General features: G+C 45.6%; 1 protein-coding gene across 1 annotated transcript in view; it reads left to right on the plus strand.

Annotated features, from left to right (window-relative positions):
* Dnah8 (dynein axonemal heavy chain 8) overlaps positions 1 to 23,172 on the plus strand; it is a 313,617-nt gene that overhangs the window by 269,774 nt on the left and 20,671 nt on the right. The window contains exons 90-92 of the mRNA XM_045156110.1: positions 12,732 to 12,888; positions 19,818 to 19,970; positions 20,460 to 20,649. Of these exons, the coding sequence (XP_045012045.1) occupies positions 12,732 to 12,888; positions 19,818 to 19,970; positions 20,460 to 20,649 (500 nt within the window). The remainder of the gene's footprint in view (positions 1 to 12,731; positions 12,889 to 19,817; positions 19,971 to 20,459; positions 20,650 to 23,172) is intronic.

The raw sequence follows: 23,172 nt of genomic DNA on the forward strand, positions 1-23,172 counted from the left end.
TTAAAATAAGTAAAATTTCTCCCAAGAGGTTAGATATCTTGGTGACTGAAACCATAAAAATGCACAGTGTATTCACATTTTATTATCTAGATTTATAAGGTAGCAAAGACTCTGCAAACTCAAGTATCTCGGTGTCAAAAGCAGTTATTTATTTTGGCTCTTTTTCTCATTAGCGGTTATGCATATTTTCTGCCTCCTGAAATTTATCAAATGTCTTATTATTACAACTTTTCTGTCCATTTCTATGCGGGACAAATTTAAATGTGTTCCTCTTCTAATTAGCTGACACTTCTGAGTTTTAGATTATTTTCTACAGTATGCTCATTAATGTCTCCTGTGCAAAGATATGCATAAATGTGGGCTGATATGGATAGGACTGGCATTAATATCTCATTAGATGCTTGTTTATTTTACAAACTGTTCTGTCTTTGAATTTTTTTTGCATGTTTATGACCAATAGCCCAGATACCCCCAGAACCACCAAGGCACAAGGGCAAAATATGGGCTTCTTTTCATATTTACTCCAAAGAGAAATTTTTTTCAAGATGTGCTAGGACCAGAGCTCATGGAAAACTATAAATTCTATTTATTTATTTATTTGCGAGTGGGGGGGGGAGAATGACGGCACCAGGGCCTCCAGCCACTGCAAACAAACGAACTCCAGATGCATGCGTCACCTTGTGCATCTGGCATACGTGGGTCCTGAGGGAATCAGGAATTGAGCCTCGAACCAGAGTCCTTAGGCTTCACAGGCAAGTGCCTAGTCGCTAAGCCATCTCTCCAGCACCCAGAAACTTACAAATTCTTGTTCTTCATCTCGGAGCATCGATGGAGACTTGTTTTTCTGAAAGCCCTTGGGCTTTCCAGGCATGTAGAGATGTTTGCAAGTTCCCATTATAGACAGCTGACTCGGTCCCTTGCCTTCTTCCCCTTCTTTGCAGACATAAAATCACATTGTGGGAAAGGAAATGGAAGGTTCATGAACAGGGACTACCGGAGAATGACGGTCTGTGCCTGAGGAAAGGTGTGCCTGGGGGGTGGTGGTTCTGCTCTTCAGAGCTCTTTCCCCAGCATCTGTGGTTTAAGGGCTCTTCCTGGGTGGAGAATAGGAGAATGAAATCTCCCACCATGAAAGTGAGACATTTCGCAGCAGTCCTGTCCTTGGACAGCCTGTGAACTTGGCCAGAGCGGGCAGAGGAGGAGATGGCCGTCGCCGTGGTAGTGTGCTCTGTTGGCAACTGGCCACTGCGCCAGAGAGTGAGTCCAGGGGGATAGGAGCTGGGGCTGAGCTGAGAGAGCTCCTGAGTTCCCCTCCCCCAGATACAGTCACTCCATTTGTTTGTTTCTTTGTGAAAGAATGGCTTTCTTAATGTGAACGGAAATTTACTGTGTTTTCCCCCTGGTTTTTATTTATTTATTTATTAGAGAGAAAGAGAGAGAGAGAGAGAGAGAGAGAGAGAATGGCGGCACCAGGGCATCCAACCACTGCAAACGAACTCCAGACGCGTGTGCTCCCTTGTGTATCTGGCTTATGTGGGACCTGGGGAATCAAACCTGGGTCCTTGAGCTTCACAGCAAGCGCCTTAACCACTAAGCCATCCCTCTAGCCCTGCTGTGGTTTTATTTATTTTAACATTTAAAGATCTGTGCTGATAAAGCCATGTAAGTGCAAAACGGGTTTCCTTCATTGTGAAATTACATCTTTCTGATTCTTCTGTGTGTTTTATGACTGCATATGTGTATATATATGTATACATGTATGTGTATGTGTATAAGTATATGTGTATATATGTATATATAGTCACAAGAAATATACAATGCATCCTTGAATTTTGACATATGACACAATTTGAGGGTTTTTAGGTTTTTTTTTTTTTACGAGGTAGGGTCTCACTCTAGCCCAGGCTGACCTGGAATTCACTATGTAGTCCCAGGGTGGCTTTGAACTCATGGCGATCCTCCTACCTCTGCTTCCTGAGTGCTGAGAATTCCAGGTCAGCCTGGGCCAGAGTGAGACCTTACCTACTAAAACCAGAAAAAAGGAAATACAAATAACTCTGGGACAATCCTCTGACAATAGTTTGGGAAAACAGCAAATTTTGGCTACCAAAAGTTATTGAGATATATATATCTCCCTTTGGAGGCGGAGAGGTGCCAGGAGGTAAGAAAATTACAATAATGTGCTAAATTTTTACCATGAGAAAGAGCAGATAATTAAATTTTCATGCCCTTTATATAGTCATATATTGCTCTTCTTTGTATTTGAAGTTTAATAACATTCCAGCCAACTGGCTTCAGTTCAACAAACAAATATTTATTGAGAACTTACCGTCTGGGCAGCTTGAGAATGCAAAGATGAGGAGGACACAGCTTTTCTCCCTAGGAAAAATGCATGGATGGCAAATACATAATGCACTCTGAGAGACTCTAAGGTCAGACCATATATGTGTGTGTGTGTATATATATATATATATGTTGCTATGGTGTATATGCCTGTGGTAGTTTGAAGGTCCCCCGACAGACTCAAGTGTTTTCATTAAAAAGCTTGTCTCCGGCCGCCGGCCTGGAGGAGGTGTCGCTGGGGGCAGACCTGATTTCTAGCTCACAGGTATGCAGAGCGCTTGAGCTCTGCTGGGAGGGGGGTGGGGTTCCCCTGCTGTCTCACTGTTGGTTTGGTACTTGCTTGCTTGTGGTCCTGGCTAGTGGGAGGGGGCCAGCTTCTTCCACCATTATGGAACTTCCCCTGGATCTGTAAGCTTCAAGTAAATCCCGTCCTTCCATAACTGTGTCTGGTTTGGAGGTTCATGCCAGCAGCGTGGAGCTGACAATGCCCCCATAGGTGCAAGGACAATAAATCCCACTTTAGAAGTCAAGGACAGGTCAAGGACAGGTTGGCAGTGGCCATGTTCCAGGTGTACCTTAGAGGATAGATTGTCGGGTTAGAGATGGGACATAGCACAGGGCAGGCAGTGCGGGGCAAGACCGCAGCGGCAGCAATTGGAGAAAGGCATGAAGATGTACGACGTGTAGGACGGTTGGGAAAACAAGTCCAGCTCGTCCAGAGCATGGGGGCCAGTGTGGGTGGAGGCAAGGGCAGGGTGTGCCTTCTGAAGGTGGAGCGTGCTATGGCAAAGAGTTTGGGCCAGTTCTGGGAGCTATGGGGATGGTAATGAGGGTGAGCGCTGGACATAACCGAGAAGTCAGACTTGGAAACCAGGAGAGACCTGGGAGTGATGTCAGAGGAATCCGTCCCTGAGAGTTCTGGGTCGAGCAACTGCGTGAAGATATCACTCTTAAAAAAGAGGGAACAGGGCTGGAGGGATGGCTTAGTGGTTAAGGCATTTGCCTGCAAAGCCAAAGGACCCAGGTTTGATTCCCCAGGACCCATGTTAGCCAGATGCACAAGGGGGCACACGTATCTGGAGTTTGTGTGCAGTGGCTGGAGACCCTGGCGCACCCATTCATTCATTCTCTCTCTCTCTCTCTCTCTCTCCCTCTTTCTCTGTCAAATAAATAAACAAATAAATTTTTTTTTTTTTAAAAAAAGAGGGAACAAGAAGCAGTTGGGGGGCTGGAGAGATGGCTCAGCAGTTAAAGCACTTGCTAGCAAAGCCAAAGGACCCAGGTTCCATTCCCCAATACCCTCGTGAAGCCAGATGCACAAGGTGGCTCATGCATCTAGAGTTCTTTGCAGTGGCTAGAGGATCTGGTGCACCAATTCCAATTCTCTCTCTCAAATAAGTAAATAAATATTTTTTAAAAGAAACAATAGAGGTGACAGATCAAGAAGAATACAAATACTGAATCTTTTTTTTTTACTTCTAAATACTTTTTGTAAGCAGAGAAAGCAAGAGGAGAGAGAGGGAATGGGCACACCAGAGCCTCTTGCCACGGCGAATGAACTCGGGATGCATGCACCAATTTGTGCATGTGGCTTTACATGGCAGCTGGGGAATCGAACCCAGGCCTTCAGGCTTTGCAAGCAAGTGCCTCCAATTGCACCTGTCCAGCCCCCCAAATAGTGAATCTTGTTTGAAGTTGTTTGACACGAGGCGCAAGAGCTGGAGGAGTTGCGGATGACGTCCGAGCCTCCGGGTCACCAGCATGGCCCTGTAATTGGAGGCTCTCTTAAGACATCAGCCAAGGTGGCGCCCCCACCTTCTTGAACACTGATTCATGCTCTTCTTCTGTCTTCACTGCATAGAATGTGGGTTTCTCTGGATCACGTGCAATGTGGTTCTGAAATGTGTGCGTAGCGACATGTATGTCCTTGACCCTCAGCCACTGTCTTTTGTTCTTTTCCCAGCTGTTTCCGTGGAACACTGCCCTTCAGAGCTACTGGCACTTTTCTTATACTTTAATGAATGATTTTATTTTATTTCATTTATTTGAGAGAGAGAGAGAGAGAGCAAGAGAGGCAAATGGAGAGAGAGACAATGGGCTCACCAGGGCCTCTAGCCACTGCAAGAGAACTCCAGACACATGTGCCACTTTGTGCATCTGGCTCGTGTGAGTAATGGGGAATCGAATTTGGATCCTTAGGTTTCACAGGTGAGCTCCTTAACTGCTAAGCCATCTTTCTAGCCCCTTTTCTTTCTTTCTTTTTTTCTAATTTTTATTAACATTTTCAATGATTATAAAAAATATCCCATGGTAATACCCTCCCTCCGCCCACTTTCCCCTTTGAAATTCCATTCTCCATCATACCCCCTCCCCATCTCAATCAGTCTCTCTTTTATTTTGATGTCATGATCTTTTCCTCCTCTTATGATGGTCTTGTGTAGGTAGTGTCAGGCACTGTGAGGTCATGGATATCCAGGCCATTTTATGTCTGGAGAGAGCACGTTGTAAGGAGTCCTACCTTTCCTTTGGCTCTTACATTCTTTCCGCCACCTCTTCCGCATTAGGCCCTGAGCCTTGGAAGGTGTGGTTGAGATGTTACTCAGTACTCCAGTCACTTCTTTGCAGCACCATGATACCTTCTGAGTTGTCCCAAGGTCACTGCCATCTGAAAAGAGAAGATTCTCTACCCAAAGTGAGAGTAGCATTAATATAAGGGTATGAATATTAAGAGAAGTGCTTGCTGGGCAGTTTGATGAGCATAGTATGTGCATTTATCTAGACATCAGCAGATGTTACACCCCTAGGGCTCATGACTACCCCTGTTTTAAGTATCAGGGATTTATTCCCTCCCATGGAGCAGGCCTCCAGTCCAATTGGAGGGCAGTTGGTTTCCACTATGACAGACATGCCATATTGCACCCGTTGTCTAGCCCCTTTTCTTATATTATATGTGGCTTTAGAAAATTGGGTTTGTGACATATACCATTACTACATGCCAGTAAATTTATTTATTTATTTGCAAGGGAAGAAGAGAGAGAAAGGGTGCACCAGGGCCTCTAGCCACTGCAAAGGAACTCCAGACGCATGTGCTACTTTGTGCATCTGGGTTTACGTGGGTTCTGGGGAATCAAACTTGGATCCTTAAACTTTGTGGGCAAGCACCTTAGCCACTAAGCCATCTCTGCCATCCTCAGTAATTTTTTTTTTTAAATTACTGAGATTGCATCCAAAATTCAGGAATTAGTTATAAATGCCTTCTGTTCCCCCCACTTTTTTTTTTTTTAACCAAAATGGTTTTCTTTTTTTATGCTCAGTTCTATGCCTCCTCGATACACTCACCTTTCCACCTAAAAGAAATGGTTTTGGGGATGTTGCAAACCCTCAACCTCTGAGTAAAACCTCTAATTCAGAAGTTATATATAAAACATATACAAAATTAATTACAATCCACTGTGGACACAGGTCCTGGATAAGCCATGGACATTTGGATACACATGTGGGCCAATGAGCGTCAGCTAGAACTGCTGAAAACAGAGGCATGCCTCCCCCTGCCCCCCCCCCCCCGCATGGTGCAGTTGCACTTACAAGTGAATTCACAGGGTAGCTATAGCGCTGGAGAGACAGCTTAGTGGTTAAGGCGCTTGCCTGCAAAGCTAAAAGACCTCAGTTCCTTCCCCAGGACCCATGAAAGCCAGATGCACAAGGTGGCACATGTGTCTGGAGTTCGTTTGCACTGGCTGGAAGCCCTGGCATGCCCATTCATCCCCTCACCCCCTGCCTCTTTCCCTCTTTCAAATAAATAAATAAAAATAAAATATATTTTTTTAAAGGCCAGCTCTACAGAATCCTTCTGATCCCACAATCATCCCCAATGTTCTCATAGCAGAAAAGCCTGGGTGGCTTTCTCAGTGGCTCCTTTGGATTCTGACAGTCACCACATTAAGTTATGCCAAAAGGTGTTTAATTCATGCATAACAATGTTCAGAGAAAAGGTCATAATTCGTTCTTGTATGCTGAAGAGAAATGTTAGAGTTAGATAAGAACTATTCTGGTAAGACAGAAGGAGCAATGGTTTGAAAGGTTTGTCACTGATTCCTCTCTGCTGAGTTCTTGATGCTTGTAATAAGCTTTGTCTATGGGGTGTGGAGGGCAGTTAAAGTTTCCAGTTTTTTCAAATGGAAATGGTTTCATTACTTGCATTAGTTATTTCTCTTTCTTACTGCTGCAACAGAATGCCTTACAAAGGCAACTTAAGAAAGAAAGAGGGCTGGAGGATGGCTTATTGGTTAAGGCACTTACCTGCAAAGCCAAGGAACCCAAGTTTGATTCCCCAGTGCCCATGTAAAGCCAGATGCACAAGGTGGCACATGTATCTGGAGTTCGTTTGTAACAGATAGAGGCCTTGGCGTGCCCAGTCTCTCTCTCTTCTTTATCAGTCCCCCTTCCTTCCTCTCTCTCTCTTTCTCTCTCAAATAACTAAATAAAATATGAAAAAAAAATTTAAAAGAATAAAAGAAGGGTTTGTCTTGGCTCACAGTCTGAGGACATACAGTCCATCATTCTCAGTGGCTTGTCTCATAGGAGACTGGAGATCCTATCGAGTTGACCATAAATATTGGCCATTGCACTATTATAAAAACCATGCTTACTTTTGCTTTTTGCTGCAAGTGTATGTGTGCATGCATGTTCACATGGGTGTGGGTATACGGGTGTATGCATAATCTTGGAGGTCAGAGGTTGGCATCAGCTATCTTCCTCAATTTCTCTCCAGCATATTCATTAAGACAAGGCCTCGCTGAACCCAGAGCTCACCAGTGGCTGACCTCACTAGTCATCTTTCCCTTGGAGACCTGCCTGTCTCCACCTCCTAAGAACTGGGATTCCAAGCACATGCCACTCTGCCTAGCATGTCCATGGGTTCTGAATCTGAGCTCATGCTTGCATGACAAGTTCTTTACCAATTGAGCTATCTCCCAGCCCCCAAATCGTACTTTCTTTTGTTACAAAAAATTACTTATTTGCGAGTGCAAGAGAGAAAGAGGCACAGAGAGAGAGAGAGAGAGAGAGAGAGAGAGAGAGAGAGAGAGAGAGAATGGGCACACCTGGGCCTCTAGCCACTGCAAACAAACTCCAGACACATGCGCCACCTTGTGCATCTGGTGTACATGGGTCCTGGGGAATTGAACCTGGATTCTTTGGCTTTGCAGGCAAGCACCTTAACCACTAAGCCATCTCTCCAGCCCTGTACTTTCATAATATAATATCATGTAAAATCATACTTCTTAGGAGCATAAACAACACAAGAAAAATATAAAGCTTAAAACAATTACAGAAAAGCATCTCCTGCAGAAATATCACTTTCAAATACCCTTGTAGAATTTATCTTTACCTGTATGCACAATATTATCAACAAAAATTACAGCATACTGCCAGGAGTGGTGGCTCACTTCTTTAATCCCAGCACTCGGGAGGCAGAGGTAGGAGGATCATCGTGAGTTCAAGGCCATCCTGAGATTACATAGTGAGTTCCAGGTCAGCCTGGGCTAGAGTGAGACCCTACCTCAAAAAAAAAAAAAAAAAAAAAAGGTCACACTGTAATTGGGGTTTTTGGCTGTTTCTTGCTTGCTTGTTTCTTTGGTTTGCTGGATTTTTGGCTTTTTTAAAGACTGGGTTTCACTCTAGCTCTGGATGGCCTGGAGTTCACGTATGTAGCTCAGGTGGGCCTCAAACTCAAGGCTGTCTTCCTTCCTCAGTCTCCTTCCTAGGGGCTGGGGCTACAGGCATGAGCCACCATGCTTGGCTCACAAGTGGTTTTGTGCCATGCTTTTTTATTCTGTGGACATCCCCTGACACCTCACCTTCTCACTGAGCATAGACCTTCATCATTTTTATTGTCTATAAATTTTTACAGCCCTTCAATGGGATTTACTGCTAGAAAGACTGCTATAAAGTCATATATATATGTATATGTATATCTTTGTCCACCTATCTGATTATTTCAAAATTATCTCTTTGTATGTGTGCTGTTACGTTTGCGGTGGGGCTGTGCACGCACCTCGTGTGCATGTGGAGGTCAGAGCGCAACCTCGAGGTCTGTCTTCTTCTGCCTTCCTTAAGGCAGGATCTCTTGCTGCTGCAGAGGAACGGCCCTTGAGCTTCAGCTCCCCGCCGGCTACGTCTCCTGTTGTCATCGGCACGTTGGGATCACAGGCACACACCACTTTTGAGTTCAGCTTTATGTCGGTGCTGAGGACCATCGAAATTGGATCAGCAGGCTTTGCAAGCAAGCACCTTTGATCACTGAGCTATCTCCCCAGCCCCAGATTCTTTCTTTGTTTTTAAAAAGCCTGTGTATGTGATCTGTGTGAGTGTATGGTGCATGCTCCTGTGTGGGAGGGTGCATGCACGTGGAGGGCAGAGGTCAATGTCTGGTGTCTTACTCTACCACTCCTGGCTGTTACTTTTTTGAGACCGGATCTCTCACTAAACCCAGAGTCCACTTATTGGGCTAGACAATCTAGCTCATAAGCTCCAGGGGTCATTTGGTCTCTGTCCCCCAGCTCTGGGATTATAGATGCACACAGCCACACTCCACTTTTGTGTGGGTGCTGGAGATTTGAACTCAGGTCCTCATGCTTCAGGTCCCACTGAACCGTCTTCACAGCCCTGGACTCTGAGGTTTTCGTAATCTTTTTAAAAGTTCAGTAGTGGTTTATATATGTATGTATTGTTTATTTATTTATTTGTAAGCAGAGAGAGATAGAGAGAAGATAAACAGACAGAGGTAATGGGTGTGCCAGGGTCTCTAGCCACTGCAAATGGACTCCAGAAATATGTACCGCTTTGTGCATCTTTACGTGGGTCCTGGGTAATCAAAACCGGGTCACTTGGCTTTGTGGGCGAGTGCCTTAACCACTGAGCCAGCTCTCCAGTCTTACACTAGTGGTATTTTTTTTTAGAAGATGCTTGTAGTTGTTTTACATTTTGTTAATTTGTTTGCAAGGAGAGAGAGAAATAAAGAAAAAGAAGAAAGAGAGAGAAAGGAAGGGTTTTCTTGCCCCTGCAAATAAATTCCAGATGCACGTGCCACTTTGTGTACCAGGCTTTATGTGGTTACTGGGGAATCGAACTTGGGCCAGCAGGTTTTGCAAGCAAGCACCTTTGACCACTGAGCCATGCCCCCAGTCCACTCTCTCATGATAGCAATGGCACCATACTGACAGAGGTGGGAATGCTGGATTCCCTCCTTAGGAGAATTCTGAGCTAGGCGATTACTATCGTTAGAAGGTAGAAAGGTAAAATTATGACACATGCCACCAAATTACAAAGGCTTTATTTGCTGTTCAATAAAACAAAACAAGAAAACAAACTTCTAATATCATGTCTGTGCTGAATTCCTCTTATTTTTGTCGCTCGTGCCAATGAAAAGTAACGTGTGTGTGGTTTATATCTAGACAAAGGGAAAATTACAAATAAAACAATAACTGTCCTCCCCAAATCAAATGATGTGATGTTCGCAGGAGGTAAAGTAGGTGTTTAGAAAAAGTAGAAGCATGTCGGAGAGATGGCTCAGTGGTTAAAGCACGTGCCTAATAATCCAGGTTCTATTCCCTTGTGCCCATGTAAAACCAGATGAACAAAACAGCATATTCATCTGGAGTTTGTTTGCAGTGGCTAGAAGCCCCGGCATGCCCATTCTCTCTCTCTCTCTCTCTCCTTGTAAATAAATAAATAAAAGATTTTTTAACTCAAAGGAATTCTTTTTTAATATTTTTAATTTTTTTTTCATTTGTGTGTGAGAGAAAGAGGCAGATAGAGAATGGGGGCCAGGGCCTCCAGCCACCGCAGACGAACTTCGGATGCATGTGCCACCTTGTGCATCTGGCTTGTGTGTGTCCTGGGGAATCAGACTTGGGTGCTTTGGCTTTGCAAGCAAGTTAGCCTTAACCACTAAGCCACCTCTCCAGCTGTAAAAGATTTTTTTTTTAAAGAAAAGGAAAAAAGAGGGCTGGAGAGGTGGTTTAGTGGTTAAGGCATTTGCCTACAAAGCCCAACGACTGAGGTTCGATTCCCCAGGACCCATGTTAGCCAGATGCACAAGGTGGTGCATGTGTCTGGAGCACCCATTCTCTCTCTCCCTCTCTCTGTCTTTCTCTCTCTCAAGTAAAGAAAGGAAGGAAGGAAGGAAGGGAGGAAGGAAGGAAGGAAGGAGGGAAGGAAGAAAGAAAGAAGGGAGGAAGGAAGGAAAGAAAGAAAGAGCAGAAGAACTCAAGTTTGCTCATGCCATGCTGCGCCCTGGCTTAGGCAGTGTTTGGTGGCTGCCCACGGCCTCCGGGGTCATCCTCTCTGCTCGAATGGTCTCACATGGCTCACCCTGACCTTTCCTTCATCGGTTCTCCAGCCTTGCTTCTGTTCTCAGTTGCACTGAAATCCTTCTTATCATAGCCTTCTCCTCCTGCTGAATGTCACCTCAGAGCCACTCCACTCCCCAGATGACCTGCCCAACTTCTGGGTCTCAGCTCATGTGGGACTTTTTTTTTTTTTAATTTTTATTTTTTGTTTTCTGAGGTAGGGTCTCCCTCCAGCCCAGGCTGACCTGGATTTCACTATGTAGTCCCAGGCTGGCCTCCAGCTCGTGGCGATCCTCCTACCTCTGCCTCCTGAGCACCTGGCTCTTCATGTGGGGTTTTTACCAAGACACTGCGATGCAATGCTTCATATTTGCTGTCGACTTGACAGGGTTTAGAATCTGCTAGGAGACAAACCTCTGGGCATGTCTGTGAGGAAGTTTCTAGATAAATAAGTGGAGGTGGGAAGACCCTCCCTATCAGTGGTTTGGGACCATTTCATGGACTGAGGTCTTGGACTGAAATCCAGCCTTCTGCGCTCTCTCTCTCTCTCTCTACTTCCTGACTATGGACTCAATGTGACCAGCAACTTCCTGCTTCTGCCACCATGACGCCCCTGTCTGTCCCCTCAAACTGTCATCTGAAATAAACCCTTCTTTCCATAGGAAGCCTCTTATCAAATATTTGGCGACAATGAAAATAACTAACCCAGAGACTGTCTCTTCGTCTTTTGCTACCAGTGTACAGGTGCAGGCACGCTGGCCGGTGTAGCTTCTCGTGGACAGTGAGAAGTCTCTACGTCAGACTCTCTGGCTAACCTAGAGAGGCAGACCGGGCTTGCTCAAAGCGCGCTGCTCCATTCCACCACCGGGCTTTGACGAATCTTGTGTGTGGGCAGGAGGGAGTCACGTATGGGGGAGGCACATGCTGCATGTGTGGATGTCAGAGGACAATCTTGGGTGTTAGTTCTCACCTTCCGCTTTGTTTGAGGCAGGGTCTCTTTTGTTTTTGGTTTTTCAAGGCAGGGTCTCGCTCTGACTCAGGCTGACCTGGAATTCACTATGGAGTCTCAGGGTGGCCTCGAACTCACGGCGATCCTCCTACCTCTGCCTCCCGAGTGCTGGGATTCAAGGTGTGCACCTCCACGCCTGGCTCAAGGCCGGGTCTCTCTCTTGTTCACTGCTGCGGATGCTGGACTAGCTGGCTCAGGCACTTCCAGGGAGTCCCCTGGCTCCCACTTTGGTTTAGGAGTGCTGGGATTATCAGCAGCGACCATGTCTGGCTCTATGTGGGTGCTGGGGATCTGAACGCGTGGTTTCACAGCCGTACTCACTGAGCCTCCCCCCCGCCCCCCCGCCGCCAGCCCCTCCATAGCACTTTTTACTGCAGTGCTCAACAGGATTCATTGCTGCCATTAGGGCAGGGGACTGTGGTCATGACCACATCCTACAACTTGGCTCTGTGCCTGGGATGTCGTAACCCTTTATGGACTAAGTGGATGTTCAAGGTGGGTGGCTGTGTTTGAGTAGGTGGGGCAGATGGACGACAGCAGATTGCCATGGAAATCATCAAAACAATCACAAAATGAGAAAGCCAAATAGGCCAGGCCAATGAAATTTCAATAGCTTATAATTCCGTGAGGAAATATATAAGTAATTCTTTTTGATGTAACCAATTATATTCTGATGGACTCTCATGGCTGTCCTTGAGCTGAGGAGAATAAAAGGAGATGTATGTATATTGTGCAGAGTGAGGGACTTGTTTAAGCAACCCGCAATCAAGGTAATTTGGATCACCAGGGACATGGATAGAATCTCTTTCCTTGGAGACGGGGGCCTTCACTTCTAAGGTGTGCTTGGAGTCCCAGCAAAAATAACCTCTAATGTTTCATTCTTTCTGGGTTGATGGTGAATTTTGTTTCTCCCCCACCCTTCTGGGGCTGGTTTTGTTTTAAAGGATCTGTCAGACCATTCAGCTGTAATAATGATCTCAAAGGGCTCATCTGCCTTCTGCATGCTGAACAGTCACTCTCTCCGTCAGGTATCAGAGCAACACGGCCTCCGCGGTTCTCGAAACGATCACCAACATTCAACCCAAGGAGAGTGGAGGCGGCGTGGGGGAGACCCGCGAGGCCATTGTTTACAGGCTGTCTGAAGACATGCTGAGCAAGCTGCCCCCGGATTACTTGCCCCATGAGGTAAGCCTCACCCTTGCCCAAGGGGTGTGGGGCTGGGCACGATCCTGAGACAGGTGACTTCTGTCCTTCCCACCCTCTGCTCAGTCATTTGATGCTGCTGTCTCCATCACTCTGACGTGTGTCCTCAGTGCCTTGTCCCTCCGCTCTAGCCCAGGCTAATGTGGAATTCACTCTGTAGTTTCAGGGTGGCCTCGAACTCATTGCAATCCTCCAACCACCTTCCTCCAAAGCTGGGAATTAAAGACGTGTGCCACCGTGCCTGACTCTCTAGCCCTTTTCTGTCCTTTGGTTCCTACCATAGGATGCCAAATATCATTTATTTGTTTATGAGAGAGAGAGAGAGAGAGAGACAACGGGTCCACCAGGGCCTTCAGCCACTGCAGGCCAACTCCAGACACATGTGCAACCGTGTGCATCTGGCTTACTTGGGTTCTGGGGAATCAAACCTAGGTCTTTAGGCTTTGCAGGCAAGTGCGTTAACTGCTAAGCCACCTCTCCAGCCATGCCAAACATCTTTTTTAAAATTTATTTTTATTTATTTAATGTATAATTTTATTATTGACAACTTCTAACCTTACAGACAATAAACCATGATAATTCCCTCCCTTTCCCCACTTCTCCTTCACAACTCCACTCTCCATCATATCCCCTCCCCCTCTCTGTTAGTCTCTCTTTTATTTATTTATTTTTTTTTTTTTGGTTTTCCGAGGTAGGGTTTCACTCTAGCCCAGGCTGACCTGGAATTCACTATGGAGTCTCAGGGTGGCCTTGAACTCATGGTGTTCCTCCTACCTCTGCCTCCCGAGTGCTGGGATTAAAGGCGTGCGCCACCACTCCCGGCTTTCTCTCTTTTATTTTGATGTCATTGTCTTTTTCTCCTATTATGAGCATCTTGTGAAGGTATTGCTAGACACTGTGAGGTCATGGACATTGAGGCCAATTTCTGTTTGGACAGTTGCATTGAAAGGAGTTGTACCCTTTCTTTGGCTCTTAGATTCTTTTTTGTTGTTGTTGTCTATTTTTCTTTATTTATTTGAGACAGAGAGAATGAGGCACAGAGAGAGAGAGAGAGAGAGGGAGGGAGGGAGAGGGAGGGAGAGAATGGGCATGCCAAGGCCTCCAGCCATTGCAAACAAACTCCAGATACATGTCGCAACTTGTGCATCTGGCTTACGTGGGTACTGGGGAATCAAACCTTGAACAGGGTCCTTAGGCTTCCCAGGAAAGGGCTTAACTGCTAAGCCATCTCACCAACCCTGGCTCTTATATTCTATCTGCTACCTCTTCCACAATGGACCCTGAATCTTGGAGGGTGTGATAGAAATGTTTCTGTGCTGAACACTACTCCATCACTTCTTTTCAGCCCTGTGTTGCCTTTTGGGTCATCCCAGTGGTCACTCCCATCTGAAAAGAGAAGCTTCTCTAACCAAAAGTGAGAGTAGGGCTGGAGAGATGGCTTAGCGGTTAAGCACTTGCCTGTGAAGCCTAAGGACCCCGGTTCGAGGCTCGGTTCCCCAGGTCCCACGTTAGCTAGATGCACAAGGGGGCGCACGCGTCTGGAGTTCGTTTGCAGAGGCTGGAGGCCCTGGCGCGCCCATTCTCTCTCTCTCCCTCTATCTGTCTTTCTCTCTGTGTCTGTCGCTCTCAAATAAATAAATTAAAAAAAATTTTTTTTAAAAAGTGAGAGTAGCATTAACATACGGATGTGGATGTTAAGTGAAGTGCTTATAGGGCAGTTTGGTGAGCATAATATATGCATTTAACCAGAGAAGAGCAGGCTTTATACCCCTAAGACTCATGACCTCCCATACCATAGGCTTTTGATTAGGTTTTCAGTACCAGGCATGTATTCCCTCCCATAGAGTGGGCCTCCAATCCAGTTAGAGAGAAGTTGGTTTCCCCCAGAGCAGACATGCCACTATTGCACCTGTTCGGTTATTTGGCCTGTGTGGCCAAACTTGAGGCTTCCGGTGTTTTCGCCACTGACGACTTCTGTCTCCTATAAGCCTGCATACAGTGCAGCTTTTCCCAGCTTTCAGTTGGCTGGTCTATAGGGAGAAGGTTTTTAGCTCAGCCCCAGCTTGATTTCTCAGTGACCTTGGTGCCAAGGCATATGTAGTCTTCAGCAATAAGGTGTTACCATGTCTTTCTCATGGGAATCCAAGGGTCTTGGCAATAGCCTGTAATGTTTTGAAGGCAACAGGGACCTCTCTGGCCAACAACTCACTGGAAGGTATCCCATCCCTGGCACTGAAAATTTTCTAGTGATAATCTGTGGCTCCTGGATGTGCCATTATCCAAACAAGTAGGTTTTTATATGTCTTATTTAGAATATCTCGAATTTTGGTTGACCTCCCCCCACACCCTTCTTTTACTCAATCTCTTTCCCTGGCATTGCTTAGGCCACTCCACTCCCTGTAATCTGTTCATATACATACATACATACATACATACATACATACATACATACATGTATCATCCTCTTAAGTCCTTCCCTCTCCTCCCTCCCTTATAGCCATTTTCTATCTTACTGGCCTCTGCTACCAACTTTTGGTTCCAGCTCACACATAAGTCTACACATTTGTAGCTAGGATCCACATATGAGAGAGAACATGTGACATTTGCCTTTCTGGGCCTGGGCTACTTCACTTAGTATAATCCTTTCCAGATTCGTCCATTTCCTGCAGATATCATAATTTCAATTTTCTTTACTGCTGAAGAGAACTCCATTGTGTAAATGTACCACATCTTTATTATCTATTCATCTGTGGATGATATCTAGGCTGGTTCCATCTCCTAGCTATTGTGAATAGAGCAGCAATAAACATGGTTGTGCAAGCTTCTCTAAGGCAGTGAGAAGTGTCATTAGGATATATGCCTAGGAGTGCTATAGCTGGATCATATGGCAAATCTACTTTTAGCTGTCTCAGGAACCTCCACACTGATTTCCACAATAGCTATACCAGACTACATTCCCACCAACAAGGTAGAAGGGTTCCCTTTTCCCCGCATCCTCACGAACATTTATTGTCCTTTGTTTTCTTGATGACAGCCATTCTGGCAGGGGTGAGATGGAATCTCAAAGTAGTTTTAATTTGCATTTCCCTGATGGCTGAGGATGTAGAACACTTTTTTAGATGTTTGTGTGCCATCTGTATTTCTTCTTTTGAGAACTCTCCATAGCCCATTTTGTTTTGTTTTGTTTTTGAGGTAGGGTCTCATTGTGGCCCAGGCTGACCCAGAATTCACTGTGTGTAGTCTCTGGGTGGCCTCGAACTCATGGTAATCCTCTTACCTCTGCCTCTTGAGTGCTGGGATTAAAGGTGTGTGCTACCACGTCTGGCTTTCCATAGCCCATTTTTTAAAATTAGGTTGCTTAATTTCTTATTGTTTTTTTTTTTTTGAGTTCTTTGTATATTCGGGATATTAATCCTCTGTCAGATGCATAGCTGCATGCCAAACATTTCAACTCTCTAGGATCTTCTCCCTACCTCTTGTGCCCAAGCCTTCTCTGTCCTTTCTCTTCATTATCTTTTTTTTTTTAATATTTTGTTTATTTATTTGAGAGCGACAGACACAGAGAGAAAGACAGGTAGAGGGAGAGAGAGAGAATGGGCGCGCCAGGGCTTCCAGCCTCTGCAAACGAACTCCAGACGCGTGCGCCCCCTTGTGCATCTGGCTAACATGGGACCTGGGGAACCAAGCCTCGAACCAGGGTCCTTAGGCTTCACAGGCAAGCGCTCAACCGCTAAGCCATCTCTCCAGCCCTTCATTATCTTTTGTTTGTGTCTCTGCCCCATACGTTTACTTCCCTCACTGCCAGGAAAAAGGACAGAGAAGGAGCAGAGGGAGATGTATTTATAAACCACTCTTCAGAACGGATGGTTCTGGGTCAACAGCTTCCCAAGTGTCAGCTTAGTATCCAGAATCACCTTTATTCTCTCTCCCCCTCCTTTTTTTTTTTTTTTTTGAGATAAGCCTAACAGGCTGCACCTTTTCTTTTCTTTCTTTCTTTTTTTAATGCGAGAGATCCACAGAGAAAGGGAGTGAGAGAGCTGGCACACCAGGGCCTTTAGCCACTGTAATCCAATGCCAGATGCGTGCGCCACCTGTGTGCATGTATGACCTTGCTCTCTTGCGTCCCTGTGCATCTGGCTTATGTGGGACCTAGAGAGTTGAACGTGGGTGCTTAGGCTTCGCAGGCAAGTGCCTTAACTGCTAGACAATCTCTCCAGCCCTCTCATTAAAAAAAAAAAAATAGTATCTTGTTTTATAATCCACACTGGCCTCCAGTGTTGGTCTTCCTCCCTCATCCTCCTTCAAGCTAGAATTACAGACATGAGACACCATACCCAACTTCAGTTGTTTTTTTTTTTTTAATTTATTTATTTTGAGAGCAACAGACACAGAGAGAAAGACAGATAGAGGGAGAGAGAGAGAGAGAGAATGGGCACCAGGGCTTCCAGCCTCTGCAAATGAACTCCAGACGCGTGCGCCCCCTTGTGCATCTGGCTAACGTGGGACCTGGGGAACCGAGCCTCGAACCGGGGTCCTTAGGCTTCACAGGCAAGCACTTAACTGCTAAGCCATCTCTCCAGCCCCAACTTCAGTTTTTGTTTAAATCTCAGTGACCATAGAAATACACTACTTGGGGCAAGAGGGATGGCTCAGCGGTTAAGATGCTTGCCTGCAGAGCCTAATGATCCAAGTTTGGTTCCTCAGTGCCCACATAAAGCCAGATGTACAAAATGGCACATGCATCTGGAGTCTGTTTGCAGCAGCTGGAGGTCCTGGCCTGCCCATTCTCTCTGTCTGTCTTCTATCTCTCTCTCTGCTTGCAAATAAATAAATAAAAATATTTTTTAAAGAAATACCCTACTTGGTTAGGTAAACAAGATGCTAATGTAATCACTATGTCTACATCTAAACAGATTACCATAAAAACCACACAGGAATTCACCTAATATTGTCTAATGGCAGAGAACCCGTGTGCAAAGTTTTGTTTGGCTGTACTACTAAACCTGTCTCACTTCAATTATTCTTGCCATCCTTCAAAACTTAACAACAGCGAAGACATTTTCCTTTTTGAACACTATTTTCTTTTTTTTTCTGGGCGTGGTGGCATATGCCTTTATGAGAATGAGAGAGAGAGAATGGGTGTGCCAGGACCGCCAGCTACAGCAATTGGACTGCAGACGAGTGTGCCCCTTGTGCACATGTGCGGCCTTGCCCGTGTGCCACCTTGTGCAGCTGGCTTACGTGGAATCTAGGAAGCTGAACATGGGTCCTTAGGCTTCGCAGGCGAGCGCCTTAACCACTAAGCCAGCTCTCTGGCCCCTGTTGCTTTCTTTTAAAAGATCCTTCATGAAATAACTCTTCCTCAAAGCTTCCACACAAACGCAGTTATATACCAACGTCTACCCCTTAAGCTGTGCTCAATAATTCCAGAATTCCTTATGGACAAGAAGTGGAGGTGTTGGTAGTTTGGAGTTCTTTTAAATGCTTGGGATTGTTTCTGCACGTGTGTGTGTGTGGGTGTGTGTGGGTGGGTGTGTGGGTGTGTGGGTGTGTGCGGGTGTGTGGGTGTGTGCACTCACACACGAGTGGAGTCCAGAGACACCCTTGCTTGTCATTCTCAGGAATGCCATTCACCCCCTTTTAGACAGGGTCACTCATCGGCCTGGAACTCACCAATTAGACTGGCTGGCCACTGAGCCCCAGAAATCCACCTGTTTCTGCCTCCCCAGCCCTGGAATTCCAAGCACACAGCCACCATTCCTGGCCTTTTCACATGGGTCCTGGGGACTGAACTTGGTTCCTCATGCCTGCAAGACAAGTACTTTACCAACTGAGCTATCTCTGTCAGAGAACCCCATAGGCTTCCTGGAAAGCCTTTGGACTACACATCATGTTAAATTCTCTCCTCATCGACATCCTCATCCTCTCTCATTCTCAAGTCTCTTGGATGGTGGTCAGCAAAATGGTAAAATCCTGGCCCATATTTGGAGTCACTCCATTCTTGGCATACTCACTAAACTGAAATGTGAATGTATCTTGGCTTATTTTCCAATAATCTTTATATTTTATTATGTCTACAACCAGAGGTTTAAAGTAGTCTGTAAGGGCTGGAGAGATGACTTAGTGTTTAAGGTGTTGGCCTGTGAAGTCTAAGGACCCAGGTTCAATTCCCACATACCCACATAAGCCAGATGCACAAGATGGCACATGTGTCTGGAGTTTGTTTGCAGTGGCTAGAGACCCTGGCATGCCCATTTTCTTTCTCTCTGTCTCCCCTGCCTCCTCTCTCAAACAAATAAATAAAATGGTCAATAAATGATATGTCAACAGGAACAAATGACAGGTGCTTAACAGCTCTCCCACAAAGTCAAATATATTGATTGATGAGATTAAGGAGAGCTCTTTCTAGCCACCATAGCTGAGGTGACCACAATCTTAGGAAGCCAAAGTTAATCATATTCATTGGCTCCGTGAAGATTTGGGTGGCTTTATCTTTCTGTGGCATTTTTAATAACAACTTTGTAAGCATAATGGGGAAAATAAATCCCTCTGTACCCTTAAAAAAGGTTACATTACAAAAGAATATTTAACTGACACTTAGTACTTAATCATTTCAAAGGGGAAATAGGTACAATTTATTTCAGCTCTCTCAAGTACATTTCTAATCATCAACTGAGAGCAATCAGTAGGAAATAAAAATCATGTGCGTTGAACAGTAGTTTTTAAAGCTCAGAAAATGGGGAACTTGATGACCGCCTTTTGGTTCTGCCTGAGATGTTTTAGAGTTTGTTTGGTCTGGTAGGTACATCCAGAGGAACAAGGGTAGGTGAAATGGCAGGGTTATTGGGAGAGAAATGTTGGATGATTTTTAGAAAGTGTTCTGCGCATCACGTGTGGCATGTGCGTTTCAGGTGAAAGCTCGTTTGATAAAGATGGGACATCTGAACTCAATGAATATATTTCTTCGGCAAGAAATTGACAGAATGCAGAAGGTCATTTCCATACTCCGCAGTAGCTTGAGTGACCTGAAACTGGCCATCGAGGGCACAATCATCATGAGCGAGGTGAGCTGTTAGATCTCAACAGTCAACTCTCCCCACCCAACCCCTGATTTTTTATTTTTGAAAATTATTTTTATTTATTTATTTGAGAGCAACAGACAGAGAGAGAAAGAGGCAGAGAGAGAGAATGGGTACATCAGGGCCTCCAGCCTCTGCAAATGAATTCCAAATGCATGTGCCACCTTGTGCATCTGGGTCCTGGGGAATGGAGCCTTGAACAGGTATCCTTAGGCTTCACAGGCAACGGCTTAACCCCTAAGCCATCTCTCCAGCCCCCACCCCTGATTTTTATTGCTGGGTTTTTGTTTTTCGAGGTAGGTTCTCACTCTAGCCCAGACTGACCTGGAATTCACTATGTAGTCTCAGGGTGGCCTCGAACTCACAGTGATCCTCCTACCTCTGCCTCCCGAGTACTGGGATTAAAAGTGTGCACCACCATGCCCAGCTTTATTGCTGTTTCTTGCTCATGTATATTAACCTCCTCTTCTTCAGAACTTGAGAGACGCCCTGGACAACATGTACGATGCTCGGATACCTCAGCTCTGGAAGAGGGTGTCCTGGGATTCCTCTACCCTGGGCTTCTGGTTTACTGAACTTCTGGAAAGGAATGCTCAGTTTTCAACATGGATATTTGAAGGGAGGCCGAATGTGTTCTGGATGACTGGTTTCTTTAATCCCCAAGGTACGTGCTCACAGGCGAGCGGGCTGCCTTAGAATTGTGTGTTTTGCATGATACATATGTGTTACTTAAAATAATATGGAGGTTGGGCTGCAGAGATGGCTTAGTGGTTAAGGCTCTTGCCTGCAAAACCTAAGGACCCAGGTTCAATTCCCCAGTACCCACATAAGCCAGGTACATGTGTCTGGAGGTCTGGAGTTCGTTTGCAGTGGCTAGAGGCCCTGGTATGCCCATTCTCTCTCTCTCTTAAATAATTAAATAACTAATATTTAAAAATAATAAAATGGGGCTGGAGGGATGGCCTAGTGGTTAAGATGTTTGCCTGCAAAGCCAAAGGACCCAGGTACAATTCCCCAGGACCCACGTAAGCCAGATGCACAAGGTGGCACATGTGTCTGGAGTTTGTTTGCTGTGGCTGGCGGCCCTGGCATACCCATTCTTTCTCTCTCAAATAAATAAATGCTTTAAAAAACAATAATATAGAGGTACAGCTGGTGGGTGCTAGATATAGCCTTCCAAAGGTTAGAGAGCCCAGATAATCCTCTACTTGTTTAACAAGTTCAAGCTGAAATCCTCCTTCTCACAGTGTTCCATACTCCAGTGAGCAAACTCAGTCTCTTCCTGTTTGCTCACATCAGCCAACCAAAGGTTGGGGTGGGGGTGGGGTGTTAAAAAGTTCCTTCAAGCTTTAGGAATTTTTCCTTTTTTAATTTGGCCTGTGTGTGTGTGTGTGTGTGTGTGTGTGTGTGTGTGTGTGTCTGTGTGTGTGTGTGTGTGTGTGCGCGCAAGTATATGCTTATAGGTGTATGCGTGTATGGAGGCCAGAGGTTGACGTCAGATGTCTTCCTCAATCACTCTCCACTTGATATACTAAGTAGCGTCTCTCAATTGAATCCAGAGCTCCTTGATTCAGGTGGTCTCGCTAGCCAGCTTGTCCCAGGGATCACTCGTCTCCGCCTCCCAAACACTGGGATTGTGGGCCAGGTGCCAAACCCACCTGCACTTTACCTGGGTGCTGGTGACCCAAACTTTGATTCTCACACAAGTGTGTGGCAAGGCTTCATCCACTGAGTCACCTCCCCAGACCCACGCTTTAGTTTTAAACTACGTTTGAAGTGCCTGGAGAGATTGGTCCGTGGTGAAGGTGCTTGCCTGCGACCTCATAGCCTGGGCTCAGTTTCCAGATACCCACTTAGGTGCACGAAGTGGCGCATACGTCTGGAATTTCTCTGGGGTGTCTGGAGCTCTAGCAACCCATTCTCTCTCTCTCTCTCTCTCTCTCTCTCTCCTTGCAAATAAATAAAATAAAATATTTTTGAAAATGTCAAAGTTTATTGCTTTAGGTTAGAAAATTTCGACTGGCCTCAAAAATTCAGTGAGCTTTTGGGTGAGTCTTTCTCCGTGGCCAGGAGTTTTCCTCCTCTCTCCCCTCTAAAATAACCCCAGGGCTTTGTAATTCTGTCTCGTATCTCCGTTCTAGAGGTGTTCGCTGAGAAAGCTACCGGCTTGGTGTCATAGAGTTCTCAAGGTTCAGAAACCCAGTGACTTTTTTTTTGCCTTGCTGCCTACAACTCAGGAGGTTTTGTCTGCAGCAATCCTCAGATGGAAGGGGGGGGCTTGGACTTCTTGCTTTGCCTGTACCTGACGGCTTCCTTTGCCATGCAAGTCGGGGAACATTCACTGTTGACTTAGGGTGAGCTACTGCTATTCACAGCAAGATGCTTGGATCTCATAAAATGAAGTTGAGTAAAGACAGCCGGGCTGAAAACTCTACCTCCGGTAGAAGCCCTGTTTATACAAAGGACCAGGGCAGGCACAATTGCTCTATGATGTTAAAAGACAGGATTGTGGTTATTCTTAGCAGGAGGGCAGTGACTGGAAAAGGCACCAGCCAACATCTCCAGCCTGGGAGTGGTGTCTCCTCGCCTACATGTTGGTAACCCAGCTGTGTTCCCTTGGTGACAATCCAGTGAGTTGTTCACGATAATTTGTTAGGTTATTTCTCATGAATAATACTTCAAGAAGTATTATAGTCTTAAAATAATTTTAAATTTTTATTTATTTATTTGAGAAAGAGGCAGATGAGAGAGAATGAATGTGCCAGGGTCGCCAAGCACTGCACACGAACTCCAGATTCTTGCACCTTCTTGTGCATCTGGCTTTATGTGGGTACTGGGTCCTTTAGCTTTGCTGGCAAGTTTTGTAACTGCTAAGCCGTCTCTCCAGCGCACAATTATACTTTTTTTAATGGGGGGGTGCCTTGAGGGATGGCTTAGCAGTTAAGGTGCTAGCCTGCAAAGCTAAAGATCCTGGGTTCGATTCCCCAGGACCCACATAAGCCAGATGCACACTGTGGTGCATGCTTCTTGAGTTTGTTAGCAATGGCTGAAGGCCCTGATGTGCCCATTCTCTCTCTCTCTTGCTCTCCAATATAAGTAAAAATAAAATATAAAAAATTGTAAACGTGCGTGAGAGAGAGAGCATGAGTGTGCCTGTGTGTGCAGATGCGTGTGGATATGGAAGCCT

This window comes from Jaculus jaculus, chromosome 8, assembly GCF_020740685.1.
Source record: "Jaculus jaculus isolate mJacJac1 chromosome 8, mJacJac1.mat.Y.cur, whole genome shotgun sequence".
NCBI classification, from domain to species: Eukaryota; Metazoa; Chordata; class Mammalia; order Rodentia; family Dipodidae; genus Jaculus; species Jaculus jaculus.